The sequence below is a fragment of the Bombus vosnesenskii genome, unplaced genomic scaffold (assembly GCF_011952255.1).
Source record: "Bombus vosnesenskii isolate JDL3184/JDL3185 unplaced genomic scaffold, Bvos_JDL3184-5_v1.1 scf7180000013285, whole genome shotgun sequence".
Taxonomy (NCBI): Eukaryota; Metazoa; Arthropoda; class Insecta; order Hymenoptera; family Apidae; genus Bombus; species Bombus vosnesenskii.
In genome coordinates this window covers 93,515-119,251 of record NW_022882938.1, presented here as the reverse complement: position 1 = coordinate 119,251, position 25,737 = coordinate 93,515, and the positions used below count along the sequence as shown (strand labels likewise).

At 39.1% G+C, this 25,737-nt stretch overlaps 1 protein-coding gene across 1 annotated transcript; it reads right to left on the bottom strand.

The window, feature by feature from the left end:
- Positions 1-606: 606 nt before the first annotated feature.
- Positions 607-24,714, bottom strand: LOC117232103. The gene is made up of 4 exons (XM_033491265.1): positions 23,838-24,714; positions 19,350-19,559; positions 17,566-17,846; positions 607-1,008 (listed from the first exon to the last, which is right to left on the bottom strand). Exons 1-4 carry the CDS (start codon positions 24,712-24,714, stop codon positions 766-768), a joined length of 1,611 nt encoding a protein of 536 aa, XP_033347156.1. The 3' UTR covers positions 607-765.
- Positions 24,715-25,737: the final 1,023 nt, after the last annotated feature.

Below are 25,737 nucleotides of genomic sequence, written 5' to 3'. Positions count from 1 at the left end.
AATTATTTTGTCACAATTCTGTTACGATTTTCATCGTGTCATATATTTCTGATTGTTTTACATCATCTAGTTATTGGAAGATGTGTTCACAGATCGCAAAAAGTAAAATTACATCTACACAAAAATGAGCTTCACCGTTAAAAAAGATAATGTTGCAATTGCTAAATACAAAGATTGTATTACGGTTAAAAGATTGGAAATCATTTAAAAGCTCTAAATCTTAGGATACGCACAGGAGAATCTATCACTCTCACGAACGTTTTTTTCAAGTTCCATAAGAATATCACGGATAAATTATAGAATGCTTTCATACATTCAAGGTCACTTTAACTGCAAGTTACATCTACCAAACATGATTCAATATTGCTTTTTATTCCTTTTTCTTATATAATGTATTGGTATATTGAAGATTCATAGTCAATTTAAACGCAATCTTTTACATTTCTTAATATATAAAATAATTAGATGTCATAAATAACTTAGTGACCTCGACCGATCAAAACTTTTATCCTCAATTATAGTCTAAATCGTCGAATTTTCTCCTGTGAGTCCCGAATCTGTAATGAACCATTATTATTTCATCGAACAGACACATTTTGATTATGATTTAAGCGGTAGTGAAACTTCCTTTGAAATTCACCAGATGTGTTTTTCATACACTTTCACTGCCTGCTAATTGTTCGTCGTTTTTAATCCTGAATCATGAGTCACGATCGTGTCTCATCAAACGAACACGTTTATATCAGGATGTTCACTGGAATTTCATCACGTGACATTGATCTCCTCGTCTTCTTCGTTCTCTGTTTGTTCTTCCGGCCGTTGAGGACTCGTTAAAGGACTCACGTCGCTCAAGTCCATCCTCGGCCTGTCTCCATCCGCGTCGCTTAAGTCAGGATTCGGATTGTTCTTGTTTGGCAATGTTTGCTCTCGAGAACCTCCGGTTGCTAGCAACTCTCTCTCTTTGCTATTCCTCCATTTCATTCGCCGATTTTGGAACCAAATCTTCACCTGCAAATTATATTCGTAATTCGAAACATGTTCATTTTGGATGATGATGTACAACTTACTTCAATAACGTAACGTTCGAATGACAGAAGATACGATAGACGATTGATCGAATTGCATCATAGAACGATCAGTGGAGAAGGGTGTAATAAAGTGTAGGTGTGTTAAAATTATATTGATAGACAGTTTGTCTAGAATTAATTGTCTATCATTATCTTTACCGCAGCAAAAGCGAAAAAGGCGATTTTATATTAAACAGGGTCATCTCGAATTTTCCCCTAATGGCGTCGAAGAGATGAGTTCTTCGTGTTCTTTGCCTTCTTCCCGATGAACATTAGATAAAAATTGGAGGAGAGATCGGTAGTTTCTCTTTCTATTAACGTATTGATGATGTCAATCCTACATTTACATCAAATTATTCAAATTCTATCGACTCAATAACGATGGACAATTATGAACATTACCTTTTAAAATATGCCTCAGACTTTGTAATCACTTACGTGGAAAAGAAAATAGAAATAACTAGTTCCTCGTGTAATTTTTTTCTTTTTTTTTTTTGAGATACTAATTATCATTAGATTATGCATGCTAAATTTGAAGCAGTAGAAATGTATATAATATGCGAAGATATATAAAATACGCGTAGTAGAGAACAAGATATAATTTTTAGTAGCTGAAACAAATCTCTACTGAGGTTCCTTTTTTTCACTATGTTCATAAAAAATGTGAATCTGTCTAAAAACCTACAGTCTATTAGTTACGTACTTGGTTAATGAAAAATTCATAAAGAGTGGCGTTGATCGGCTTGCCTTCTCAGAGATTCACATCTTAATACAATAAGTATTCACATATATATATATATATTTCTCTCCAGCTCTCCTATAAACGTGGTAACCTGCGAAATGGAGATGGGAAGAGGGTGCGGCGTGATTTTCGTAATATTAAAGACCATGCATTACCGAACCGTTGAACGGGCCAACGTCAAACGCACATGAACTCTGAAAATTTTCCACCCTTCCCATCCCTTTTCCGCCGAGTTTCGCCTTCGTACCACCCTTCCTTTTCTCCAGCCTGATCCTGCTCGCCACTTTATTATAGCCTTAAGCTACGTCGAAGCGTTGACCCTGGGGCCGTGGATTGATTTACCTAAACCGCTTTTCGAATTTTCATTGGTCGCCACTCCGTGCAAGAGTGCCTGTGAGCCTAGTACGTGAATGCATTTGACATCTTTGCTGGATCTTAAAAGTTCTTTTCAATTTGCCTTTGGGGCTTGCCAACAAGGCGTTAGACCTTATGTAGAATCGACTTTATATTGTATTTCTCGTTCTTGCTCCTACTTGGAGAGACGGAATCCGAGATTTTCAGCTTACTTTGGATTTTCGTTTCGTGAAGGAAAGAAATCGCGAAGAAAGATGAGTTATTTGAAAGGGACCGTATTAAAACTCTTTCAGAATGAATTTTTCTTTTAATAGTGAACACGATTGTATAATACTGTGGAATATGTTTCATTCGAACTTGGAAAAGTTATAGGTTCAGCATAATATTTAAAATGGAATATGTAGTTGCATTTGCGATGGAATCGTATATCTCTGTGAGGATGTCTTAATGTAATGATCTTTTTTTTTTTTTTTACAAAGGAGTTTATTGAGTCCAGAAAATACAGATTTTAAATGCATTATTCACAATAAACATGAATGGTGCATTATTCACAATAAACATGAATCGCATTATTCACAATAAACATGAATCGCATTATTCACAATAAACATGAATTGCGTTATTCACAATAAACATGAATGCATTATTCACAATAAACATGAATTCAATGTAACGATATCATGATGGTTAGAATGATCTAGCAGTTTTTCTAAAAGCGACCAGCTTTAATTGTCTAACATCGTACAATGTACAAAAATCTTGTTCCATGGCATAAAGAAATACGAATTTAAGAAAGACACACACAGAAACACTAATTGATTTCATCGTTAACAATTATGTAACAGGAAATAATTGGTAATGTGAAATCGATGAAAAAAATTCATTGTTCATACGTTTTATAATCGGTTGTAATTTAGGATGATATTACGAACGATTTTGCACAAAGTATCAACAACTTTTGAAATCCGTTCAACAACATTATCTGCACTTGACGTTCGCCCCGTCGTTATTAATATTGCTTGGCTTCAGTGGTAGGGAGGGCGAGAAATTGATAAAAAAGTTTATTATTCTTTAATATCTCGTCGAATATTTTATGAAACTTCGTTCACGGACGTGAGCATGCATCTGACATACTGAAATGTGAACGATTTGGATGCATCATGTTACCTTTCATCCTTTGAACTTTCATTTGTTGAATTTTTTTATTTTTACCTTTTTTTTATTTCTTTCGATTCCTTCTTTTTTTCTAATAGAAATGAGAATGAATTTTAATAGAAATTTTTAAGTAGAATGAAGTTTGCGTTATTGATAGACTCTATATTGGTAACGAGCTCATTCCGACGGTTTCGCTGATGGCAATCGATCATTTTCTAGATTGGGTATTGAACATGTGTCTAGGTAAGGATTTTTGCATCAAAATTTTACATGGAGTTAGTTTGACTTAACGCGGATATTAATGAGAATCTATATACATATAATATGCAGTCGGATGTTTCAAGCTGCTGATTAGATAAGTTCAGAGTTCAGAGTTCGTTATTGCAAATCAGTTTTAACTAGATTGATTTCAGTTTTTTGTAAATATAGATATGATAAAGTATATTCTGAATGCAACTACCAGTCTACTTAACAGTTAATAGTCATTGAAAGAATAAATTTTAAATAGGACTTCGAACTTGTTTTTAGAAACTTGTTTTAGAAAAATATTTTATTTTCAAATATAAAACTGTACTTCCTTTCATATTAAAAATTCAACTTAAATTAATTATGTTATATATAATTTATACAGGGTGGTTGGTAACTGGTGGTACAAGCGGAAAGGGGCTGATTCTACGCGAAAAAAGAAGTCGGAAACATAGAATAAAAATTAAAAAAAAAATTTTTTTTCTTTTTTTTAAATTTTTCCATCGAGACAACCATCTACAGTGAGATCCGTTATAACGTACCGCATGCGAACTGAGCGAAAATTCAAAGTCGATTTTCTCGAAAACAAAGCCTCAAACGAAAAATTTTTATTCTATATTTTCGACTTCTTTTTTCGGGTAGAATCACTCTCTTTCCGCTTGTACCACCAGTTACCAACCACCCTGTATAATACATAATATATAGATATATTATAATTATATTTAATATAAAATAGTAATACATTATTCGATCAATAATTAACTATATATGTATATATTATGTATATATTATATTAACACAGTTAGAGCAACGATGAATTGAAACTTTCACCATGCGTATAAAAGTGTGAAATTGAACTTATAGAACGTTAAAGAGACAAAAGAAAGAAACGCGAGTTAGATATGACGGATTAAACGCAATAGGAGAGGCGAGAAAATTACATGGATCTGCCAGGGATTAATTTACACAAATTGTTTTCGTATTTTCATTCGGCAGGGTGTGTGCGCCTGACAGGATGCAGAACCCTAACGATTCGACGCGATAATACGCTCTTTAGCAATAGGGTAAACGTGTGTTATATTCTCAATACCGCGGCTGGCCCATCTTTGTCGCGAAAACACCATTGCACGATCGCCATGTAATTGCGCTGTCCACGTAGTTCATTGAAATTGAATGAAAAAAATGTTTGAAAAAATATTGAAAATTTTAGACGAAAATATTTGAAGAAAACAAATTTTTATTCCGCTTAAAGCAATTGTAGTAAATGATTTGGTAACAATAATTTTTATACTGTTTAAAATAATCAAGGAGTTACTCTTGGGATTATTTAATAACATTTTGATAATTTCGTATATTACATGAATTTACCAATTTAACAGACATTTTTAAGTACCTAATAATTATTCAAAGATCTTATATATTTCTATATTTTAATAACTGATATAAATTGTTCTTTGTAGATTTGGCGAATGATTTTATGGAAATGAATTTTTGTGGCATTTAAAGTAGCCAAAAGATTAATCTTAATCGTTTCATAGTATTTTAATAATTTTCTATTATATATTATACATTTTTACATTCTAATAATTGCTACAAATTGTTCTTTATTGATTCTGTCATTTATTGCTTGATAATCCATTCGTTTAAGTACGATCTACAATTTCGCGCGAAATTTCGCAACGTTTAACTTGACAGCGACGTTTCAACGTAGTGCGTAAAAATTCTGTTTAAAAGCTTTTGTTTTTTGCTTGGTTAATTAAATGATTTATAATTAATAATTTGCTGCTCGTTTAAATGAAAACTTCGCGTAGATATATTCAGGAAATACACGCGTCGGTGAAATTGCCTCTTTTTTTTCACGAGGGAAGTGTAAATCCGGGAAATCGGACGAGCGGATGAAATAAACGCTCGAGCGTTCGCTCGTTTAAAAGGCAAAAATCCCTCGAAATCCGATGCTTCCTGCGAACGAAAGAGATTAAAGAGGGAGGTTAATATCGAGCTCAAGACGTTGCTCGCTTGGGGTTGAACACTCCATCCGAGGATCCTCGAAAATCAAAAAGAGGGGGTCGTTTCACCTGAATATAAATATTAAAAAAAAGAAGTAGAAAGTCGTTCTCATTAATCGCTTTAACTTTTATTCTTCGTTATTTCATGTTTAATGAGATTCCTTTTAATTAAATAATCGTAATGGAATTTGGAAGATGAATAGTAAAGAAGATTAATCGCGTGTAGATGTAATAACAGAAGCAAAGAAACATATATATTCCAGAATATTTCAAATAATCTCTAAACATTTTACTCTATCTTTGAATAAATGTTACATTTATTCGTTGTTATTTGATATTTAACGAGGCTTTCTTTTTAATTAAGTAATTGTGAAAACGAATCAACAAGAAAATCTTGGGAAAGATAGATCATTTACCTAACACTAATTAATATAATATTAAAAGCAAAGGGAATTTTGGGGCTGATATTTGTACGAGTTTCGAGAGAACGGAAATTGCGGGATGCATTCCAGGGAAATCAAGGGATTCGGTACTTCCGCACTCCCCTTTCGGCGTGATCCTTCTTCTTTTCGTTTTACGTTTTGCAAGTGGCGACGGTGATTGATTGTCCCGTCAGTGGCAGACAGGTTCGGAACTGTATAACAAAAGTAACAAAGCGGTTCTCCGTTCAGTGTGAAAGACGCGAGGCTTTTCGGAGAAGTTGAATCATTTCGTTGTTCACGCTTTTCGTTCGTTTTGTCCGCGTATCGCGCTACTCCTCGCTGCCGTCGATCATTTTTATAAATTGTTCGAATTGTTTCTGTCAGCCGTGTTGAAAAATATTTCTTATTCTCTTTCTTCTCTACATCTATCTTCCCTTCATCACTGACACCGATCGTTCCATTTTATTTCAACTACTTTGACACTCGGCTTATCAGCTCGTGAGGATTGGAGTTGTCATTAATGACCGTAACGCGTTATTTCGACAACAAAACTATATAAAAGTGATTTAAATTATAACGAACGATTACTCGACCAATCACGTTCGATGAGATATAATCACTTCAATCGTTGGACTGCAATCTTCGATTCACCCTCTCCACCCTCTTCACCGTTTAATCGTTAACTTATTGGCCGTAGCCACACAGTCGCGCGTTCCTTTCATCCACTCTAAATCCTCATCTCGATTAAACACGTCGATAGCAAAAGCCCGCTATATAAGGTGACACGCTATTCGAAGTGCTAAAATCGTCATAACTCTCTCCCTTTCCTACCGTTTAACTCGCCTTCTGCCACTTCTGAATCATTCTGGCGAACCCAAGACCATCTCGAGGATCTATATAAGAAATATATAATTCTCCTGTAATATAACTGCAGCCCTTTGGGATGGCTATTAAAAAAGGAGCCGGAAACGTTTCACGCGGGCCGCGCTAAGGATCGGTCCATACGAAAGGATCGGGCATAACGACGACATCCGAAACGCGTTCTATAGAGTGGGTAATCGTTAAACGATTGGCTGCAGCCAGCCTACCGGTCTCTCCTTTCGCGAGCCACCCTCTAACTCTCTCCCTCCGCCGTAGCCTGAAAGTTCTCCTCTATTCTGCTCCCTTCCTCGCGCCCACACGCGACCGCCCTTACTTCCGCCTCTGCCCACCCCAACTTTCTGCCCCTACCTTCAGGACTATGGCTACCACCCCCTAGTTCTGGCACCCTCTTTATCTCCCTACGACTCACCACGTCCCTCCTTCGTCCTCTCGTATATACACATACACAGTCACACATACACCTATATTATATATACAAATACAAATACGCTTGTATGTATGTGCGTATGTATATAGAAGGTACGATAGGTATTTCTGTGAGCGGTGGTGGCGCCATCTGGTGCAGTTTAATAAAAGACGATCGATTATGACGTCGGCCTCAGAACTACCCCTCAGTCTCGCTCTCTCCACGATCCTCTTCCTCGCCAGCCTGTCTTCCCTCCCCTCTTTTCTTCCCCTCTTTCTCGGCACTCCTTCTGTACATAATACTTCTCCAACCCCTCTTTTGTCTCTCTACCCCTCTCGATAGTCTCACCCTATCGCGTCGTTCTTTCCTTCCTGTCTCTCTTCTTCGTTCCTCTTTTGACTCGTAGCGCTGATCGTCTTTCTCTTCGTTTTCCTCCCCCGATTCGATTCGAGCGGCTCGCCACCGCGTACACCGAGAGAGGAAGGGTACAGTGAGGATGGAAGGACGCATGGAGAGAAGAGAGAAAGGGTGCACCGAGAGAGGAAAGAGTGCACCGAGGGAAGAAGGGTGCACCGACACCCTCCGCCAACCTGGTCACGGTACCGGGTCGTTTCGTGACGGTGCGGTGGGGCGAAGAGATCGAAGGGCACAGAGGCGGAGAAAAGGGGCGAGAAGCGGGCACGAACAGGGTGCTAGAGAGCCAGAGAGAGATTCTCTCTCTTTTTTTTTTTTTTTTTTTTGAAGGGGGTATGGTGCGGTCAGCGGAGGGGCGAGTGGGTGAAACAGGAGAAAAAAGGAGGAGAAGAGGAGGAAGAGGTACGGCACAAAGCTACCACGGCGCGATTCTGCGGCCGAAGGGTTGGCTGATGTATGGAAAGGAAGTCGGCTCTTAATGGTTGGGGGTGGGGAGGGAATCCAACCCTCCGGATTTATATCGGCGGCCCGCGTTTCATCGGTGATGCTTTAATCGAGCCAGCCACCCACTGATAAACGATAGTGTTAATCCATTTATCCTTGAATCTATGCCACGTTTAATTAGTCCCTCTTTTATGGGATACAATTGTGATAGTAATTAGTTTCAAAGACCGATGTCGATTAAGTTGGAGCATAACGCGTAAATTATTTGCCACGTCGAATTTTTACTCTTGTTCGATATCACTGGGACATTAATAACAACAATAGTTTAGGTTAGTATTAGTTTGGATTACTAATTTCTCGAGTATTTTATCTCATTTTATATTTTACACCGTAAAAATCGTCAATCATCTTTACCACGTAAGATGCAAAGTATAGATTAAATTTAGAAATATGTAAATCATTGCGATCGTCTGTTACCGAACGATAACAATGAGTTTGATTTCGATATGATAGTATAGCAGAGTTGTATAAAACGCGTACTAAACGTAGTTATACTTTTGTGTATTTAGAAAGAAAGTAACTTTCCCAGTTGCTTTAATAAAAAGTAAATTCCATTCTTCATAAGATTTGGAGAAATTTACTCGACAAAAATGTCGGGTTCTCCTATTTATAAGGCTGTCTGATTTTATAGACACGAGCGGAGCAATTTTCACGAAGGGTGGGCGCAAAAGGGGAGCGTAACCGGAAATCAACGTCGACCGCGGCTGCTTTTACTTGGGACACGAGCTGCGAATTTGGAATTCGTCTGCGTGCCAGTGGTATAACGCGGTACAGCTGTGAATGGCTACGACCTGGCACGAATGGGAAGCGATATTTCCGGGCGAAATGTCGCGCCAGCGATATCAAACGCATTCGATTGCGACATGTGAAGATGTTTGAAGGCCGTTTTGAAAGTTATATGACAGGGAGAGTGAAACGGTCGTCCTGCTATCTTCCTAAAGAATTTTAACACGACGGAGAATTATTTTAATTAATTGCGCGTTCGGAAGAGTGTTGCTAGATAGGCAAAGCTAAATTAACTATTATCAGCTAAACGAATATAGGTAGTTCCATAAAATTTGTGCCCTACGTAAAATGCCTTTCTCAAAACAGAGCAAGCTCAATTTGAGACATTTTTTCGAACAATAATTGTATTGCAATGTTCAAACACAATATCCGTTCTACTAAAGAATATACTTAACTTAAATATACTTAAAAACAAAGAATCGTAAAAAATTGTACAATGTAAACAAACTGAAGTGTACCAAATATCAAAGGAACTGTTCAAACTTAAACTACTTTAAACTACATCATTAAATTAGCTGGTTGAACTATCCTCCTTCAGAATTCCTATTAATTATCCAGATAATGCTCGAAAGTCGTCACAAATAAGAGGTTCTCAAACTTTCCATGAATGTGCAGCATTGAAACCAAGATTGACAATACCATCACGAAAAAAGTACTCATTCTGAAAAAATCTGGTAATAAATAATCAAGTGACACACAAAGCGATTAAAAAACGTGCAAACCGCTTTTATCGAAATCGATAGAGAAAATAATGGTGAAGACGAACCTAATGATTCCATGGAACTTAATGACGAGCAAGAGGGATGAAGAGAAAACAAGAATCTATCGAGTCTCTATTCGATCTTCGGCGATCTTATCGGTCGCGAGGCGGATACTGCGGTTTCGTAGAAAGTGATTAAAGTTGATTCACAAAAGGATGAATCTATATGCATACCGCGGTATTGTATATTCATGGTTTCTTAGTTCGTCTGGCGTCGGGGGTAGCCGGCGCTTTCTCAAAGTAAAATCCATAATGCATGAAGGTCCGCGGGCTAAGCCGAACAGCTTAAGCCGTAAGATATTGCGCGACGTTATATTCATGTTATGCCCTGTAAGAGGCGGCCTTTGTTTTTAATATCCATCGCAGATTGTACCGCGGCAAGTTTAGGGTAGCGTTATGACCAACTTCCGTGATCTCTCGCTCAATTTTTGATCCTCTCTGAAATCTCCCGGAGAAGAGATCAACGGCGCAGCGTCTTACAAAATATTAGAAACAAGATGAAGTAGAATCTTTACTCTTTAATCGTCCTTTGGCTCGTCTTCGCTCGACTCGCATTTTTCCGTTAGATTTTAGACTTTCCATTAGATTTTATATTTCAGAAAATTTCCTAAATTTAAACCAAGAATGTGAAAGAATTGATATGCAGTATTCTCGTGGCTCGATCTTAAGATTGTTTTGAAACGTTAGAATTGTTTTTCTTGGTTGGAACTACAATGAAATTAGGGCATGAAAAATTCAAGTGTCACGGCAGTATCCGAGAGATTAGAAATTCCACGTTTGAAAGAAATCAAATGAATTAATTTGTTTTTGTTACTGAGTTTTCCTAGAGGGATTTTACGACCGAAGAATGATCTGATTAAAAAGATTAAAAGTGTAACATGATGCATTTTTATTATTTTATTTTAGTACACTGAAAAGGAATTGATTTCATAACTGTTGTCTATTCACTTGTTTCTAAAATTCATTTACTTCTAAAAACTGCTATAAAGAAAAGAACACGATTTCACGAAATTCGGGAGTACGAAAATGAAGAATATGCGTTCGGGAATATTTTTTTGAATACTTTCGTAAGAACTTTCATCGATATTCTCGAAAACGTGAAATTAATTGCAAGGGATATATCGTATATTTTTCCAACAATGAACTACATGAAATATCTGTAGTAGCATTCTTCATCAAACGAGACAAACGATCAAGATTGTACGTTTACTGATCGGGGTAAAAGATCGACTACTGTGTAAATAGTAGGATGGTCCTTCTACAGAGAACAGTGACCGATTGTTCTAGGAAAAGGTTGTTCAAAGTAAACTCGATCCAAGAGCAGTCCTAATGGCTACAAATTGATTTGACCGACGGAATTCAGGAAACTCTATATTTGGGTGAAATGCAAGCCTAATGGTCGATCTATCTAACGTGTCAGTGTCAGTTTCATGGGAAAGGGCAAGCTGCTTCTATTTTCCGCGCGAACCCATCCAAACGTCGAGATATAAACATGGAAGAACAAATTAATTTAAACAACTCTCTCTTCTATTCTTTCAATTTCTTTTGTAATTCTGTTTTAAAAATAATATTAAGTTTATTATCTATCTAGAAAAATAAAAATATTTCTGAGTGAGATATAATATCGACAAGGGGTTATTGTTTTGGATCAAATTAAAAATCGAAGACTAAATGTACAGTGAGAAGGAGAAACTCGTTTTTTCCCTGAGGATTAAATAAGCTGTCAGTAGCACCGAATGCGAGCTATTCTTCGCGCGACCTTTATAATTCGTTAAATCTTCAAGACGTCTCGATCATCAGAAGAGTAGTAGCCTCCTTATTTTGGAGATAAAGAAATGGAAAAGATGGAGGGTGGGTTTTAATTTAGCATTTTGCGTTGTGAGATCTTCAACTAACACCGTGTATTCTGTTTTTCCTCATCCCTCCACATTCTCGCAATTACTTTATTAAAATAAATTAATAATCCGAATGCTTTAATAAATATTTCCAACTGGTACTTCTTACGTCTCAATTAATCTTGTAAATAATGTAATAATTTTCATTAAATGGTAACGGGGCGAACCAACAATAATCAAATAATTAATTATCTGGTACCGAAGTATGATAAATTCTTAGAAAAGATATGTAACTATAAAATAAGCAAAAAATAATAAATGCAGCGTATAGAAATAAATAGAAGCAGGTTCGTTCTTAATTTGATTTTCGACGAGATTAAAAATTATTCTTTACATCATGAATTAATATTGGCGACGTGACTCTGACAGGTCTAGTATCTTGTAAGAAAGAAGAACCGACGCGATGCCGTCGGTTTTGATTATTAAAAAGATAACAAGCCCTCCGGACCCTCTCTTTACTTTTTCCTACGCTTCCGCTTGCCCGACGGAAACGTCTTAAGCACAAAAGTGCCTGCTGCTCTTAATTCCGCTTAATTTAAGGTCGACGCGTTGATGAATCTTGCCCGGAGGCGATACGGACGGTTTTGACATGATGCTGTACCTACAATGTTACTTCGTGACAGGACTCAAACTCTTTCATTCGTTGTTTATCGTCTGATCAATCCTACTAAACTTTTCGAAATTTTATATCTTCACGGACAAACAGTTGTAAATTAAATATTGTTGCTGTAGCCACAGCCAAGCAATATGGAAATGGGAAGAAAAAGAGGAAGTACTAGGTAAATTCTTAAGTATTTAATTTTTCTATAAAAAGGCCGGCGATAGATGAACATTTTCCTGTCGTTAAATGAATCGAGAGGAACAAAGACGTGAATACGGTCGGAGAAGGGTGAGTTCACTCACCATCACTAATTACTTTAGTCAACCCCCTTTAACCCTCGACGTCCCTCTTAAACCCACCCTCGTCATAAACTGTAGTGAAGACTCGAACCTGAGTGAAACGGCACCTTGCCTTCTCTTCTCTCTATCCCCAACCCTCTCTGCACCGCGCTACTTCTCAAAGTACAAACCTACCCCTTGGAAAAGCTTTATTATTATCATCCACCCGTACACCGCAAGTCTTTAATTAAATCTCACGAAAGATTCATAAAACCGGTATGATTACAGATACGACAAAGGACGGAACTTAATCCAAAAAGATGCCTCCACGATACAACGGGAGACTTCGTCTTTCTTCAAGATTCATTTCTTTTAAATATCGTTTTTATTTATTTACAGGTACAATTTTCATGGAAAAATTTAGAACAAATTTAATTATTCCCTTTTCTAACCTTGATACACGGATTGATTCATTTTGTGCTTCAATTTTCAACGAATACTTTAACCCTGCCGCGATCTTCGAATTCTTATATTTCAATCTTGCTCTCATTTCAGCAAGAGAAAATAATTGGACTTGTAATGCTTTAAGAAGATGTTTAACGTAACATTCAAACATCCGGAATACCAATAAGGATTTTCTTCAAATTTAAAATATTTGTTAACATCGGACAAATATAATAGAGTCGAAAATGATTCAAAGAGTGTAGTAAAATCAAATCAAATTCCCATTTGAACGTTTTACAGAGATCTTCGTATCAAGCGAAAGTAGATTTAATTAATAATTGGTAAATTAAGTTGAAAAGTAGTGATTAGAAAAGAACTCGTTGCAAGAGATCAGGAAATCCAGCATCTGCTGCTTATAGTCGAACATTATTAAGAGAAACAGAAAAGAGGAACTCGAGAGGGAAGAGAAAGCCATCATCGGACAATAATCGCTTTTATGGGTGTTCGTGTGGTGAACCGTGATATTAGATAGCAGCCAAGTGCGCAAAGCCCATGCTCCTCAAATCGCACAACACTCAACATACCCTCCAACAACTTGGAGATTGTTCTTTTCTTTCTCCTGTTTCCTACATAACGATAGAAACATTTACGATCGAGTTACGTTTTATTGTCCCAAAAATAACATTGTCACTTTCAATATTCGTGGTCAATGTCACAAAACTCAAATCCTCCGCACAACTAAAATGCCGCCAGCTACTTCTTATTAAAATAGCTCTTTTTACTCACCGACTGACTGAAAGTCTGAAAATTAACAAAAATGTGCTCTCCGGACACAAAAATTTCAATGGAAAACACAAAATGAAAGCTCCAAAGATATATCGCTACAATTAGGTAACGTCAGTTCCAACGATTTTCCTTCGCTAAACAGGGTTGTCGATTCTGCTGACCGATGATATTTCAACCCTTTAACAATTTTATTGGGATAGCTCGTGAAATCTCGTTCGATATGCGGGAGCCTTTGCTCGTAAAAGAAGAGAGATCCTTGTATCTTCACGCTGGTACTACTAGTTGTTCCAACTAAAGCGGAAGAAGGAGAAGAAGAAGAACCTGAAGAAAGCGACGAAAGAGAGAAAGAGAGAGAGAGAGAGGACTCTTTGTATATGCGAAGTCGCAAGAACCGTCAATTTACTGCAACTCCAAAGTATATGTATATATCTACTGGCATACATATATACGTATACGTGTATCTTTGTGTGTGTGTGCAGGTTTCTGTGCAGGAGTATGCGTGGTCTTTAGATTTTCTCGTAAAACCACAGGCAGAGTGGGCTTCAACCAATGGCAGTGGAGGCATGGCGCTCGAGGTGTGAATTATACATGAGAATATATCCTTCCGTGCCCTTTCTCTCCTTCTACGTTCTCTTTCTCTTACTGCCAACTTTATCTCCGTCTATTCAACCCGTTGCTAACCAATGGTTATCTCTTACCGTTATTTGCGCTTCATCTACATACTGCCATATGCTCGTAGCTATGCAAAATGTATCATTCTAACCTGGCTATATGTGGCGAATACAAACGGAACACCTTTTATCCGAGAAAGATCAATGCACGTGGTTGAATTTGCTCATAGCTATCTCTTCAACTGATCGAATCAGACGGGTTTGAATAGAGTAGCTTAATTACAACTAGACGATTGAACTAATTAGAATATCTGAAGATAGATAAAACAGAGGTTTCTCCGGGATAATATCTTTCCTGATTTTTGCAAAGTTATAAATGGCAATTTGTTCGTTCCATTTCTTCGATATAGCGCGAGAACTCTATGTGCACAAATTGTAATTGTTCGATTTAGCTGAGACTTTTACGATATACTGTTTGAAATTGAAACGAGCAATTTTGATAAAGGATGAATGCCGATGTAAGAATTCGAGCGTCATGATTATCGCAGATTTGCTTCAGGGACCAGATGCATCGAGAAAAGTAACTTCTGAATTATACTTATTATCATATTACAACACGATAACGAATCGATCCATCTTCTAACATTGTCCAACCTGAAATCCAATTCGACACAGAATTACTCAAAGAACGATAAATTATACCACTCTATAACAAACTTTCACTCACAGAGAACATATGAACGGTTCGAAAATGACTAACAACGCTAAACGTGCAAAAACAAGTTAAATTTACAGAACAAAGTAACTGACACGTATCAGGTATAATAACTTTCCGCGATGAAGCGACGATCGAGGAAATGCATGTTATAATTATCCGACATGATAGAAGGAAGCACGATGACGGCGGAATTCATTGACCGAGTAGGAAACAAAATTAGCGGGAACATTGCCGCACGCATCCCCCGGTTATCCAAGCGGATCGGCAAACTATGCTCATGAAATCAAATGAAACTAACTTACTATGGCATTTTCTGGGCATCGTTTAGTTTCATTTGCGTCGCCACAACGAAGCTCTGGCCTACTAGCGACGGCGAATCTACGTTGGTGTGTTGCACACGACCCCACGCGTCGATATACGTGTGCAGCTAATGAACTGGCATCGCCCGATTAACCCCAAACCGGGGGTATTATATGCTTCTAGCACCATGTGCAGCCGCGGCTCTTTCTCCTATGTACACTACCGACGCGAGGTGATGATATCTCGCGTGATCACCTCCGCGTGATCACCGCCCACAACTTTAAACTTCACGATTTTGACGTTAGAATAGGACAGAAAATATTACGCGCCTTTGGACACTTCGTTTCTAATTGCGTTTAACCATTGAGTCGGTAATAAATTTAGTTCGCCTGTTTCGTTGGCTCGCTAGTTGGTTTCACTATGGTAATGGTTACATATTTATTTCGTAGGATATTATGAAAGTTAGTGAAGGAATTTAGACGTGTGTTTGAATTTTTTGATGATAGATATGTAAGATTTTTGACACAGATATAAGATATACAGAGAGATAGAATATATAAATTACTCTTTGATTACAGGTAGATATTATATGAAAATAATAGCATTTCATGTGAATGAACTTGTTATTCTTATTTGAATGTAATATATATAGCTTATTAACATAATTTATGCGTCGGTTTGTAGAAAATAGAAAAAGTGTGTTAGAGGAGTAGATACTGTTAAAAACTCGATGCGCAAATTCGATATATGAGAAAGATCGCCATAGTTTAGAACAAAATAGTTGTGCAGAAAAATGTATCGTGCTGGTTTGCTCACTTTGTCCTTCAATGAAACGATCCATAAAAATTGTGTAAATGCAAAGTTATTAGAAAATATGTGAATGAAGTAAGTATACATACTGTTTTGTCAAAGTACAAAGTATGTATTGAAAAAATAAATTCCTTACGACAGCTCGATACATAAATTAAAGATACGACTTAGAAAAAGAATAAATACCCACAGTAGTATAATATGACTTTAAGTTTAATGTTTTGTTAGAAATAATTCTATTATTAGTAGGTAAGTTAATAACCCCTATAAGAGGAAGAATCGGGCTTTCGATGCTTGTACAATGGTGACGCTATAAAAGTGCTACGATTGTTAGAATCGCTTTTTGATTACTTTGCCGCTAATGACTCAGAAATGTATTAAATCGGTTTAATGGGATAACCGTTACGATCGAAATGTTTGCAAGGAGTTCAAATAGCCCGTAAAGTTGTTAGTACACGGGACTAGTAATGCTCTTTCTTTCATTCCAGACTTGTGTTATGCGCATGTTGTATATCTTTTATGTAAAGTAGATGCATATGGTAAAGTTTGAAGGCCCGATGTATGTAGATACCACGTGATAGTTGGCTCGACGAAACCTGAGCATTAGTCTCCATCAATTCAGTGAATGGAATCGCTGGAGGGTGAGAGCAGTGGCTTCGTCGCTGAATTAAATGCTCCGTTGGGACCAGGTTTCGTACTTCGTTAAAGCGACAATTAGTGCCCTAATAAGGTCATTAAGCACCTTATATTCTACGACAAACCTGGTCCCCTTACGTCTTCGTACGGATTAATTTCTTGATTATGCGCTCGACTATCAGCGAATATCGAATGCAATCATTTATGACGTTAATTAAATAAAAAAATGTAATAAGACTGATCGTATTACAGCATTAATAGATATATCGTGATCTTTTAATTACTGTTATTAAAGAAAATTCCAAACAAGGTAATTAGATTTAACCTTGCAAACAGTGTTATCAAATAAAATAAGTTTACAAAGAAACTAACTATTTAATTCTTAATAATAGTATAGCGTGAATCCGAATAACAAAGAACTATTCGCTTCGTTAGCTGGATTAGCAAATTAGTATGCTATTAAGATCATTAAACGCGGTATTAAGCATCACGTTGTTCATTCATGCGGCTACGAAGGCAACCGCTTGATCATGACAAGCCTGTGTACATTATAATACACGCAAGTTTACCTGAATATGGCATATTTGATGCTATTATCTCGTATAATCATTATTACCCACGAAACTATTTGAGCTTTGACTTATTAACGAATCTGTTGTGTCTCTAATATTATAATCGATCATTCACACATGATGAAAATAATTTTCATTTATAATAAGTATTTCAACAGATATTTCCTTACCTGGGAATCCTTCAGGCCGAGTTTTTCAGCCAATTTCTTACGATCCGGCTTGCTGATGTACTTCTGTATCTGAAACCTTTTCTCAAGGCCACGTCTTTGAAGATCCGAGAAAACCGCTCTTCTCATCATTCCTCGACGAGGTTTTCCACGTGCGTTTGTTGCCCATGGAAATACCAAGCCAGTGCTCGTGAAATCACCCAGCCCACCTTGAATCGCACCTGGAAACGCTGTCCCACCACCTGGAGCACCCGGATGATGACCTCCAGTTCCAGAACCCGCAACTACCGATTACATACGTTTTACATTCAGGAAGATTGCCTTGAAACATGATTTTTATTTTAAATGTTGAGATTGAAGTTATAAGTTATAGAAAAGAATATATAGAAATATCTAACACATAAGAAATTATAAAAATTACAGATATATTAAAATCATTCTCTATAGATTTTAATCCAAAGTATTAAAAGTAAGTAAAACGCACAGTAATATAAAAGTAGAAATAGTGGCTCGCTATAGACACATCTCATGAATATATTATACGTGTTATATAAAACATTATGGAATTTCATTAACACTTTAAATGAGACACGACTGTCATGATTATAATATTATATGCACACAAAAGTTTTCCATCGATATTGACATTCAAATTTTGGAATTAGTAATAAAACATTGAATTCCATATCGTGCTCATAAAATGACGTTTTTACCCCAAAAGTATTAGGTGGTGCGAAAAGTTTCTTTCTTATAAGGAAATAGTAGATACACAATTTTATTCTATTGGAAAAAATGGGCCATACGTAATTCAATAAAATAATATAAAACAAAAAATGTACATCTGTTATTTCCTTATAAAACGAAAGAAACTTTTGGGACAACCTAACGTTACATTTTTATCACCAGTACAAAATTGCACTGCACAAGGAACAACCACATATTTACAGATACGAGTCAATTAGTATTGAAGCAATGTGTTTTCTTTTTTAATTTTTTCGTTAGAACGTGGAACCATTCTATCAGAATTTGGAAAAACGTCAATAGGCAAAATTTATTGCTCGTACGTTAAAGGCCCGGTCTCGATAGTAATTGAATCAAAGTCATCTAATAACGAACGGGCAATTGAATCTCCAGATCGTATCTGTACAATATTGCCAAGCTGAGCATGACAGTATTATCTGCGCCGATGATATTTGCACGCACTTGTTGCATGCGTGCATTTTGCTTGTGGCGGTGCATGTACATAATATGGTAGTGCTTTCACTGCACTTCATATGCACTCCATGTCCCATACGAGCCTACCTATAACAAGATATTCGATAAACCCGTGCCCGTGCACGTGCCCGCGTTTATACGCTTTGGCGCCATGTGCGGAAGTTTCGGTTTTAAATGTTCATCGAGATTGTGTTTCCGCCTCGCGTCCAGCTTGTTTATTAACTTTTCCTCTCTCGAGTATCCCAAAATAAATATATAATGACCAATATTTTTTTGTGAACAATTTAACACCATCCTTCATCGCTCGTTGCGGCTCTTTTTTAACCAGTATTTGCAATGGATTAACGACTAGAATGATTGTAGAAATTAGCAACAACCTTTTCCAGACCTTTTCTTTGTATGTCTTTTTTTTCTTTTCAGTAGTTCTTTATCTATTTTCTTCATGTGATAATGAATTGAAAAATCGTTGTGGAAAGTTCAGAAAAATTGAAGATATGTCTCCTAGTAACTAAGTTGATTAACATAGCTCATTAAAATATAAATCTACAAGTCGTAAAAAGAGAAGTATTTACCTGTTAAGTAGGGTCCCCTGTAGAACAATTGTTGCAACGTGTGGTGCGCATTCGGGGGTAAATGACGCTGAGGTGGCTGATGACTCGGCCTGTGATAAGGATGATAAGCCGCTGGTCTGGCGATCGGTTTCGCGATATTGTAACTCGCAGAATTTTGTAAATTCTGCAAGAACGCCGGTATCGCTTCCGGCGGAAGTCCTTGAAAATTCTCTGCACAAGTATAAGACACATTTTATCGATCAATAAGAAATTCATTGAGCCAAGTAACTCGATGAAGATGTTGCCGATAAAATCGTGTGTAAAGTACGTCAAATTTTCCGTTAATAGGTTGAGTGACATTAATTCGAAACATTCAAACTGAGGTAAAAGCGGGTTTTTTACGGACGAGTTCCCCGTGAAACGCCCAAGGTTTCGGATCTTCGCACGACGGATTGCTCAAGTCGTCGTATTCCTTGCGATACATAATTCGAGCTGACACCCCCGACTAAAACCCTCCTCAACAGCTCCAGGCGGAACCCAACCTCTTGTTGACGCACGCTTCAACACCTCTGATATAAATATACGGATATTTGGTACGTGTGAATCGCTTAGATATATATTTTACCTTCCACTACTCAAAGAATAGATATATTCTTGCTATCATTTTTTCATTAAAAAAAGACCCTCTCTTCTTCTAAGCAAAACTTCTATCCAGAAAATCTGCTTGAAAAGTTTTCGAAGAATATAACAGTTGCCAATTGTATGGACCATGAAATTCCATTAAAAATGAACAAGCACTTGATAAACCGCAGCTAACTCTCGAAAGAATAAAAGAGAAAAGAAAGGTGTACACCAATCATTTACAGGCGTCTAAGAGGGTTGATGGTCCGACGTGTGTTTGCAACATACATTTTTTCAGTCATATAGCCACGCCCAATTTAACCGAGCCAAAAAGGATAGCAAGAGAGAGGAAGCGAAGGCGACGTGTTTGAAAATAATAAAATAATAGAGCGGCACGGTTCCCGCGTACGTTTCACGACGACCAAGAAGCCAGAATCGAACGGAGAAAGAGAGGTTTGCCTTGCGTTCCAACCAGACAATGCTTTAACAATGGCCCATACACGACGTCCTATTGTACCGGTGTACCCCATAAAATACTCATCGCCTTTTATCGTTGTTTTCCTAGCCAGCCAATAAGAGGAGCTGCCTGCCAGGATCGCGAGCCCTGGCCAACTAATAACGGCTTAACCTCCAACGGAAACATTGAATGGGAATCGTTTTTTAAGCTGCTCCACCTCCTTCGAGCCTACTCCCTTTGCGAATACTATTTCCATTCCTTTTTCAATTCTGTCTTCGTTCCTCTACCATCATTCGAATCGAGCAGATTAAACGTCGAAAGCCTGTTGAGGATATGAGGATATCCAGGACACAACGTTCTGTTGTTACAGTTGTAGAACTGTGCTTTTTTTCGCCATTCTTTTTTTAATGCCCGGGCTTAAAGACCCTCCCTTCGCTTTTACCCCCGGATTCACTACACGACCAAGATACAACATATCGGTGGTTATTCTTTGGGATTAGGGTATTTGATGCATTATTAAGTAGACACCGCTGCAGGTTTCCCGATGAATGGGGGTACTACGATTTATGCACGGTAGGAAACGATGTTGTTCGATAATAGAGGAACGATGTTTGCCTTAGCGCATGGTTAGCGGGCTGACGTCCCATGCCGGCTTATTACGTCTGACGTGCCAACTCGATCGAGAATATACGACGGGATGGTTTTTCTTGCGATACCGGGAATTTGAGTCTTCAATTTTCAATTTCAGTTTCTAATTTTAGTTCCTTCGTGGGTCTATATAGCTCATCAAATTCGTTGGAGTGGGATTAAAAATTTACGTGTAATTAATGTTTAGTGACTGGAGGGGGGTTTGGAGCAATAAGGACAGGTCCGATACTTAAATTGCATTTATTGGAAGAAGAAGGAAGGCATATGTTTCATGTTCTAAAGTGCAAATGTTCGATGGATTTTCATTTTGAGTTGGTTTTCGATGGTTTATCGAAATATTGGAAAATTGGACTATCTGCTTATCGCAGTTGCCCTTCCAATTTGTTTTTAACGCAACTTACGATCCAAAGGTCTCTGTAATTAAATTTCTGGCAACGTAGACGAGTTACTTCCAAAGAGTGATCGAAAAAGCGAGGACGGAAAAAGAAAAAAAATAATAAAACGGCACGGGGTACACGCATTTCGCCATCCATCTACACGAGTCTCCGGTCGTGTCACGCTCGATATCGAAAAATATCAATAATAGCGACAAACAACAACGAGAAACAGGCGGCAACGGGGCGGTGGGAAAGGGGGGTTGGCGAAAGAGAAGAGCAAGGGGGGACGAATAAAAGCGTGGCACCGGGGAGAGAGACGGAAACAGCACGCGCCACGCACTGCAAAAGAGAGGAAGACGAGAACGGAGAGCGAAAGAGTGCGAGGATCTGGTAAATCGCACAACGATTGGCGAAAATGCTATTCGAAATTTAACGTCGCTCTCTCGTCAAACGCCCATCCACTCCAGACCGTGCGCCGCGCCGACCCCTTCCATACCTAACTCCACGTTGCCACGGCGTTCGTTCGCGTCCGTCGATGAATTTCGAGTTTGTTGCCAATCACTTTTTCGCGCAATTATTTCACAACATTTCGACATGACGTACAAACCAAGCGGACCGAACGATAGTACCCATGGTCGCGAAGGGAGGAAGGGGGAGGAAGGGGGAGAAAGGGGTGATGGAGGAAGGGGGTGGATTGTTGGGATGAGTTGCATCAAGAGGGAGTCAGGGGGAGGAGACAGCTCATGGACGCTGGAGGGTCTATCGGAGGCGATGGATTCACGCAAGAGGAGAGGGTGGGTTGGGGGTGGCAGAGGAAGGGATGTAACACATGCACGTGGCACGGTCAATGCATCCGCTATCCGACAAATGCATGAAACCCCACCCCCCTATTTCGAGTGCACCAAATTTCCCCGACTACTCTTCTCTATCTCCCCAACGTTACCTTCTCCTCTTCCACCGGCGCATGGATGCAATCCGCCAATGTTAAATGCAACATTTGCCTCTCCACCTATCTACATTCGTCCACACGCATCCCTCCCCCTCCCCCTACTGATGAACCATCTCTCGGTTCTCTCTTTCCTCGTTCGTCTCGTTCCCACTTTTCGGTTTCCTATCTGCTTTCTATCCCACTAACATGGTCGGCACCCGTTTATGTATTTATCGTATGTGCATGAACTTTATCGACTCGTGTCAATCACTCGTTAGTGGTAGGGTAGGGTGGATGAAACAGAGGAAGGGAGGGAAAAAAGAACGACGGGGATGCAAGAGATTGTACGGTTGATGTACACTGAAGTGGTTCGGATACGTGATGTGTTTTTCGTTTTCTCTTCTGTTTCTTTCTTTCTATTTTTTCCTTCTTTTTTCTTTTTTTAAAGAATGAAAGAAACGAATTTTCGATTGATTTCATCGTTTGTTTCGAATCGGTGGTCAATGATGAAACGATTCGAGAGAATAATGGAACGTTCGTTGTAAGCTACGTTAAAGAAGTATTTTACGTTAATAAAATGACCGAAAGGATAATAGGATAATATAGAGATATTTTCATGGTACAGTTATGTCACCGGTTCGGTCATAAATCGGAAGGTTCGGTAATAGGACGGGCAATTTCGTGACGACGTCGCCGGAATTACTGTGAATAAGGAAACGCGATAAGAGGCACGGTAATACATCATTTGATCCTGCCGCTTGTCTAATATTATAGGCACCAATCGTAAGGGCTTAATATTGGGGTGAAGGTAAGTGGCGGACCAGCTGACGTCCTGCTCCACCCTGCACGCACGCTGCGACTCGTCTTGAGGGTGTGCGGATGAGATTTAGGGACCGACGACAGAAGTCTGCTGGCGACACTGATTTGTGGTGAGCTTTGTTTCAACACTCTAAATGCTCAGAGATGACTAAGATTCTTCTGACGTGCTCGTTAATCCGAAACTTATCTTCCTAACTGATAACTCTGCGAAATTTAATTAGAGATGACGGTATTATAACCGACTATTTACTATACCTTATTCGAAGATTCTATTAAAATTCTATTAAAATAGCCTTTAATAAGGATCGCTAACAGATTATAAGGATCGTTAACGACAAGGATCGTTAAGTAAACAACGATTGACGATCTTGTAACTACTTTTTCAAGTATTATTATTCCTGGAAAATAATTATATTCAACAAGACGACGTTTTAAGGCACTACTCCTGTTGTTCCTATGTATATCCTTTATCTAACATTTAACATAAAAAATTGCAGATCACTGTTTAACATAAGCGTATAAAAGATTCGCATTACCGTCTTTTTCAAAGAATCTATTCTCCAATCTCATCTACGGATCGAAAGCTACCAAAACTATGTATCTTAAATCTAAAATCACAGGCGATAAACGCGTGCCAGGTCTCAAGTTAGAACAGTTACCCGAATGCGGTCGCCTGTCATGATTGCCGCCAAGTATAGCGTTGACGCTGAACTTCAGCTGCGGCTTCTCCTTCTCCTGGATGGTTCTGCATGCGGGTCCTAAGCACTGCTCGTCGCCGCAGGAACAGGCGGTCGTTCTCTCACCTATCCTGTCGACGACACGCTCGACCGCCACGTCTCTCTCCCCTTGAATCGTCATCTCATCGGACGTGTGCATGACGTTTCTGCATCCAAGGTCGTACCGCCTGTCCGGCTGTAATGCCGTCACGCGTTCACCTCCTAGAATTCCATCGTCCTTTTCCCTCTCGCCTTGAAGTCCTCCGTCCATCTCGATACTTGTCGGATCCTCGTCGACGTTCGAGTTGCACGAGTCCACCGCGGAACTTGATCGGTTCTCGATCCTCTCGTTACAGAGCCTCTCCATCGCGCATAAACGATCCACGATTACGTGTCCGTCGATTCTCTCGTTGTCCACGTCCACGTACGTGATCTGACTCCTCTCCATACCGTCCTTCTCCCGTAGAATGTGCATGCGATCGTTCTGTCGATCGATCCTCCCGGAAGATCCTCGTTGATGGTCCCTGCAGTCGATCATCGAACTTCCACGATCCGAGCCACGTGCACCGGTGGAGGATCGTTGATCCAGCTGATCCTGATTTGCACTCGACGGCGAAACCTTCTCCCTGGAGATCCTTAGGTTCGCCTCGCATTCTCGTTCCCGCTGTCTCGCTACCAGACTCGCCGCCCAGTTCAAGGTCAAGCTGGTTAAATCGGCACCGGGCGACGCCTTGCTCTGGAGCAAGTTCTCCATCAAAAACGGCGAGGTCATTGCACTTTGTTGCAGATTCTTCAGCATCGCCGCTGACGAAGGAAACATACCACGGCTGTCCCTCCCCTCTTCCCCCCAAACTTCGTTTCCACCGATTGGTCTTCTGTTTCGATCACAGAATCGTATTGTTCTCCTTGCAATAATGGTATTGTCTTTGACAATCGATAATAATATTTGAGCTGATATGGATCACAAATACATTTTCTTTCGTTCACTCAATCTGATACTTGTATCAAATGTATTATACATTAAAGTCATAGTTTCTACAACTACTATCTACTCAAGAGCTTTATACACAATTTAACACTGGTTGCTTTCTATCTAAGCAAAGATCAACGAAGTCTTCGAGTTCTCCGGCTCCAGCCAGCGTAAACAGCATCGATAGCTCCCACGATATTCAAAATCGACATTACACGCGTATCTTCGTCATCTTTGCAAAACCAGCAGTGACTAAACGAACATCACTATATCGTCCCTCGATCCATTCGTGCGTATGTCCGAGTCCTCGCCTCGGATCGATGCGTTAATCGAAGCACGCGACCGCGGAGCATGGCATGGTCTCACTCAAAAATCACAGAAACGTTCGATAGAACCGTAGACGCGTGTCATATCACTTCGCAAGTAATCAACCGCCACGGAACTGTCACGAAGGTGGTTACGTCGTGGAAGAACGTGCGATTTCGGCAGCGGAATGTCAACTGACGTGCATGCGAGCGCAGAGAGAGGGATAGAGAGAGAGACAGAGAGAGAGAGAAAGAAGGGGTGCCCAGAGTGTGGCAGCGCAACGTGAGAGCGTGCAACCCTCGAATGAAAGCCGACAAAGGCATATAGCTAGCTGTGTTGCCCCTTCCCCGTGAAGCGGGATTCACGAAACAGCCCCCTTTAACGTATAGCCAGTGGCTTGTGGGTATATAGGTAGAAGAGGGTGTAGAAGGGAGAAGGGAGTGTGTTACTCTGTACCCTTGCCCCTTCTCGATACCGTTCCACCTCTTGGAGAAAACCGGCGTGCAAACCGCCCCTCCTCTTCCCTCTTAGGTGAGATAATACAGACTATAAGCCGAGCAATTCGGG